This window comes from Rhinopithecus roxellana, chromosome 2, assembly GCF_007565055.1.
Source record: "Rhinopithecus roxellana isolate Shanxi Qingling chromosome 2, ASM756505v1, whole genome shotgun sequence".
Taxonomy (NCBI): domain Eukaryota; kingdom Metazoa; phylum Chordata; class Mammalia; order Primates; family Cercopithecidae; genus Rhinopithecus; species Rhinopithecus roxellana.
The window spans coordinates 134,458,368-134,464,367 of record NC_044550.1 but is presented as its reverse complement, the minus strand read 5'-3'; the positions used below and the strand labels follow the sequence as shown (position 1 = coordinate 134,464,367).

The window sequence follows — 6,000 nt, the reverse complement described above, 5'->3', positions numbered from 1 at the left end:
AATCCCAGCTACTCAGGAGGCCGAGGCAGGAGAATTGCTTGAAACCAGGAGGTGGAGGTTGCAGTGAGCCAAGATCGCACCACTGCACTCCAGCCTGGGCGACAGAGCAAGACTACGTCTCACAAAAAAAAAAAAAAAAAAAAAAAAAAAAAAAAAGAAGTGAGTGTTTAGCTGGAGTGAGGAAGAAATACTGAATTCCCAGGTCAGGAATTCCAGTTCCATTTTCACCAGGCACAGATATCCCAGCTCCTGAAAAAGGCCAAGACTGACAGTCTGGCACTGGGCAGGTGTAAGAAAGGACTGTTTTAAGAACCTTATTACACAAAGCTCTTATTTCTGGATCCACCACTGCTTACATTTGCACCTGGACACCACTTTGAGGTGCAAGAAGAAAGGTCAGGACATAGAGAAAAATGCACACAGAACGATGAGAGAGGATGACGAGGGAGCAAGCCTGCATCAGAGCACGGCTGATATCTTGGAAGCCACCAAAGGCACCCACCAGAGCCTTCCCCACCTGCCAAGCCCCTGCAGCACCCGGAGGGCAAGCCGGCTTCCTGAGGCCATGCGGAATCCAGGGCAGAGGGGACAGTGGGAGGGGCTGCCTGTGGCAGTGGCTATTCACATCAACAGGGCTCAGCCGAGGCAGTGAGGATGAGGGCGAGAGCCGGGGCAGCTGACCGGGCCCAGGATGCAGCTCACAGGAGGGGCGTCTGCACACACCTCCCCAACTGCAAGGCTTCTTCTCAAAGGCAAGCACACTTGGACAGACCAACACGAGGCTACCTACACAGGGTGAGCGAGTTCATAAATATTAATCAAGGATCTGAAACAAACTTCTTTCTCAAATAATTGAAATCCGAAAGCTTTTGGAAGCCAACTGTCCCTGAACAAAGTTTTACAATTGAGAAGTATCTCCTGTTCCTATTTTGTCAAGTTTCTTTGATGGCCGGACAAAAAGAAGCTTCAAGTAATGGAGAAGGCATCGTCTGAGCGCAGCTGCTTTCCTGGCTGCCTGTGCCGTTCCTGTCTTCCAAATCCTATGCTTGGAGGCGCCCGGAGGGACATTTTTGCCAGGAACCAACCTGACGTGAAAAAGATGAGTGTGACACAGCCGGCTGGGCAGGAGAGTGGAGGTGGCCACAGGAGAGTCTGCCCATGCCCTGGCCAGCCCGACCATGCTGCCGAGTGCTGAGAGGCCGCCCCACCCAGAGGGCACAGGGCAAACCCTAAGCACTGAAAGTTTTGCCCGTGAAGCCTCAGGGGATGCCCTGTGCCGCATCCTTGTGCCTCGTTGACCAGCCTGCTTGCTAAAGGAGCCCAGGGACCTGAGCCTGCAACACCGTGAGGGGTGAGAAGCGCACGCTGCTGTGGGTGCACCAGACTCAAACCTCACATCAGAAGTTACAAAGAACCCCAAATGCGCTTCAGAGCCCCGCCAACCCCTGAGCCAGGCTCATCCCTGACACAGCGAGCCCACTGCAGCCCCCGTGGCACACACCCCAAGCACCACCCAAGGGAGCCCCATGGCCAGGGCTGTGTCAGTTGCGCCACTTGGGGCAGAGACGGCTCTTGGGGCAGGCAGACCGGTGTGGGAAAATTCTGTGCCAATCAACTGCTTAAAGAATTGGGGAAAATAAAGTCAAGAAAGGGCTCCGATACACAAGGGAAACCGCATGTGAGAACCGGCACTCCCAGCAGGGAGATGTCACTCTCCAGAGGCCATGGAGATGGCAGACACCTCTGTCTCTACAGTGACCCAGATTCAACTGAAAGTGTGCAGGAAGACAGGTCTATTGACGCTGAAATCCAGAAATCAAGGTCCACAGATGAATGGAGGCATCTTCAGCCCTGAGGAGGCCAGGCTGTGTCCCCTGATGCCTCTGAGGGTGGGCACAGCAGCCAGCTCCCTATGGGCAGAGTCCACATGGTCCTTATTCCCCTCCCTGGGGACAGGGTAGCACAGTCAGACGCTGAGACATGAGGCCACACGCAGGGGGGCACCTTCTTGCCTTGGCCTGGCCCGACCGTCTCTGGAGTCAGGAGGCCGTGGCAGCCACACCACAATGTGGCTCCAGGCACGATTCTGTGGACGGATTCCAGGATTCCAGACAGATTAAATCTCCGTGGAATGATGAAAATTAAAATTTACTTGATTATGGAAGTCTCTGATTTATTCCAGCCAAAATATTAAATGAGCCACTAAGAATCACCACAAAGCCATCGCCAGGGTGGCAGCACAGCAGAAGAACATGTGCCCAGGCTGGTGGCTCTAGCTCTTCACCTCTGCAACCTCCTTCTCTGCCTTCTCTTTGGCCTTCTCCTTCTCCTCCACCTTCTCCTCTTTTTCCAGTGTTGCTACAATCTCAGCCACCTGGCTGGTGGAGATGTGAACATCTTCTTTGTCCACCAGCTCAATCACCTACACACAAGGGAAAGGGAGAGGCTCAAGTGGCTGCACCCTACAGCACAGTGAGGCGGGGCGGGTGGCAGCAGCATGCATGCAACCGCGGCCTGCGGGCCCCGGGGTCCTCAGAGCACCAGTTCCCCCAAGGGGGGCCACAGGCCCTGGGAAAGGGGCTTGGAAAGTGGGAGGACAAAGGAGCCAGGGGGCTGCCTTGGCGGGTGGCAGACAGCACAACGGGGCTGCCAGGGTGAAGTTCCTGCTCTGCTCGGGAACCTGGGCCATGGCTTCTCAGGGCAGAGTGTGGTGACATGCAGGGACCTTGTCCCCATTCTGCCACCCAGAGTAGCAGGGAAGGGAAGGGCAGCTGTGCAGTAGATATCTGATCCTTGCTTCCAAACTGAACTGCAAGGAACCAGCCAATGTTCCTGATAGACGTTTAGAAAATCACTAACCTGAACCAGCCAACGCTTGTGATAGACGTCTGGAAAATCACTAACATGACACATGCACCGGGAGCCACGAGGCAGCTTCCCCTCAGAGATGTCAGTGACTGGGTAAACTGGTGTCCACACTCAGGCTACAGCCCTGCCTTCCCTCCAGAGACTGGATCCTGGGCCAGGGTCTCCCGGGGTACCCAGGAACCTGAGTGGCTGCACTTGGGAGCTTAGCCCAGCAGCCACCTCTCAGGCTCAGCGGCCCCTGGCAGGTGTAAGCTGTCCCCCGGCTCCCAAATGCAGACGCCTCTCAGTCTCGGGGGTCCCCAACTTCCCTACGCAGACACCTCTCAGCCTCAGAGGTCCTTGGCTCCCCTATGCAGATGCCTCTCAGCCTCATGGGACCCCAGCAGGTGTGAGCCGTCCCCCAGCTCCCTGTGCAGATGCCTCTCAGCCTTGGGGGACCCTGGCGGCTGTGAGCCGCCACCTGCTTCCCTGTGCAGTCGCCTCTCAGCTTTCACGGGCCCCTGAGAGGTGTTTGCCGCCCCCCGGCCCCCACCGTGTCACCAGCTGGGGGCGGGGTCCAGGGAGGCGCATTGTGGTCACTCGGTGCGTTTGTTGTCTCAACACTTGAGTTTGTAACTTCAGTAATTTCTCACTTCTGATGTTTCCAATGAGAGCAGCGGCTTAAAGGAGCAGTCGCAGCAACAGACTCAAACCCGACAGGAAGGGGTAGCTGCCCAGGAGGATGCCGGGCATGCAATGAACAGTCCCCCTGCCCTACCCCACCCCAGAGCAGGTGGCAGCTGGCCCACACCGTCTGCAGTGAGGCCCACCTTGACGAGGTCGTCGATGTTGACCTTGCCGTCCTTGTTTTCATCCAGTGCTGCAGCCAGGCTGGTGAGCTTGCTTTCAGGAATGTGCTTGACTTGCTTCATGGCACTGATGAGCTCGGCGACACTGATGACGTTCTCCCTGTGGGAGCACAGCCTGCATGTGGCCACGGGCAGGTGTCCTGCTACACGGGGCCTCAATGCCCACACCTGTGGCTGCAAGTGGTCAGCACTGACATAGGCAGCTCCACGTGAGCCAGGAAACCCCCAAGGTATGATCCCATCCTGAATACACTGCCAAGAGCTCCCAGAGCCAGCGTGGACACAAACACAGAAACACTACCGGGTCCAGGGTTTCCACGGGCATGTCTGCCCCTCAGTGGCCACCCCTCCGGGGCCATGGCTGCTGGGCAGTGGTCCTCAGGCCTGTGGCCACTTGCCAATACTTTCATGATCATGGAGGCTGTGGTGCCCTAGGCAGATGAGGGCCTCCAAGAGCATGAGCAGGGTGCCACAGGCAGCCCGCCTACAACGCTGTGGGGGTGGGGGTGGAGATTTGGAGCCTGCAGGGCACCAGCTGTCGCCCAACAGCTGTTTCATTCGCCTAGAAGGGACTCACACAACGGCAGCTCCCTCAGCCACTGCTGCAGCAATCTGGGACATGTCGGGCAAAGAGAAGGACGACTGCCCGAGTTGGTGTCATTACTGAGTGTGGGTGGGGTCAGGAAGAGGGAGAGGCAAGAGAGAGCCTGGTAATTCGAGGAAACAGAAGCCAAGAGAGGCGGAGGCTGGAACAGGAGGGGAGAGGGCTGTGGGAAGAGGAAGAGGGGCCAGGAAGGGAGGAACTGCTCTCAGAGAGGCAGAGACTGAGATGCCAGTGGGTCCCTGGCTGGGACTGCTGGGTCAAAGGAGGAGAGGCAACTAGTCAGAGGCCAAGATGTGCCCTTTGGAGCCAGAAGGGCCCAGCTTGGATCCAGCAAAGGGACCAGGCTTCCTGAGTCTCCCATTCCTCTCCCACGCCCGCCACCCCACTCACCCCGTGGGCATGGCGCTGGCTGGGGCCAGCTTGCCAGCTTGCTGGTCCATCTCCAGCTGTGAGATCAAGCCGTCGATCTGCCCGATCATCTGCTGCACCCTTTTTGTCAGTCTCTTGCTGGCTTTAGATTCTTCCACATATTTTTCTTCACCAGTCTTTGAAAGCTCCTTCTTGATCTCCTGCAAGTCCTAATAAAATTATTTTAGTTGTAAAAAGTTTATCTTAAAAGAAAAAGGGGGCCGGGTGCAGTGGCTCACGCCTGTAATCCCGGTACTTTGGGAGGCCAAGGCGGGCAGATCACCTGAGGTCAGGAGTTCGAGACCAGCCTGGCCAATGTGGTGAAACCCTGTCTCTACTAAAAATACAAAAATTAGCTGGGCATGGTGGCGGGCATCTGTAATCCCACTTACTCGGGAGGCTGAGGCAGGAGAATCGCTTGAAGTGAGCTAAGACCATGCCAACGCACTCCAGCCTGGGTAACAGAGCGAGACTCTGTCTCAAAAAAAAAAGAAAAAAGAAAAAAGAAAAAGGAATCTGGTTGGGCACAGTGGCTCATGCCTGTAATCCCAGCACTTTGGGAGGCCAAGGCAGGAGGATCACTTGAGGACAGGAGTTTGAAACCAGCCCAGGCAACATAGCGAGACCTTATTTCTACTAAAATTCAAACAAAAAATTAGCCAGGTGTGGTGGTACACACCTGTAGTCCCAGCTACCCACGAGTCTGAGACAGGAGGATCGCTTGAGCCCGGGAGGTCGAGGCTGCAGTGAGCCAAGATCACACCACTGCATTCCAGCTTAGGTGACAGAGTTAGACCCCATCTCAAGAAAAAAAAAAAAAAAAAAAAAAGCTAATAAATTAACTTGTAAAGGTAATTAAATCCATTAATTCAAACCAGAGAAAGTTACAAACTATATTTCTATCATACCAATTTCTTATTTTTGTACACTGCCTTTTTAGCAAAAGATGATACAGAATCTATTCTGAATCTCAATTTCCTTCACATTTGTTAAAGAAAAATTAAGTGAACAAATTAATCAAGGAAATTAAGTGTCTTTTTTTTTTGAGATAGGGTGTTGCTCTGTCGCCCAGGCTGGAGTGAAGTGGCATGATCTCAGCTCACTGCAGCCTCCAACTCCCAGCCTCCCACTCCCAAGCAATCCTCCTGCCTCAGACTCCGGAGTAGCTGGGAGTACAGGCACACGCCATCATGCCTAGCTAATTTTTGTATTTTTTGCAGAAATGGGGTTTCACCATGTTGCCCAGGATGGTCTCAAACTCCTGAGCTCAAG

General features: G+C 54.7%; 1 protein-coding gene across 2 annotated transcripts in view; it reads right to left on the bottom strand.

Moving 5' to 3' along the window:
* Positions 1-728: 728 nt before the first annotated feature.
* Positions 729-6,000, bottom strand: part of LETM1 (leucine zipper and EF-hand containing transmembrane protein 1) — a 45,154-nt gene continuing 39,882 nt past the window's right edge. For both annotated transcript variants that reach the window (XM_010384354.2, XM_010384355.2), the window contains exons 12-14: positions 4,711-4,898; positions 3,678-3,816; positions 729-2,422 (exon numbers count right to left, since the gene is read on the bottom strand). In XM_010384354.2, coding sequence (XP_010382656.1) covers positions 2,273-2,422; positions 3,678-3,816; positions 4,711-4,898 — 477 coding nt within the window. In that variant the 3' untranslated portion in view covers positions 729-2,272. The remainder of the gene's footprint in view (positions 2,423-3,677; positions 3,817-4,710; positions 4,899-6,000) is intronic.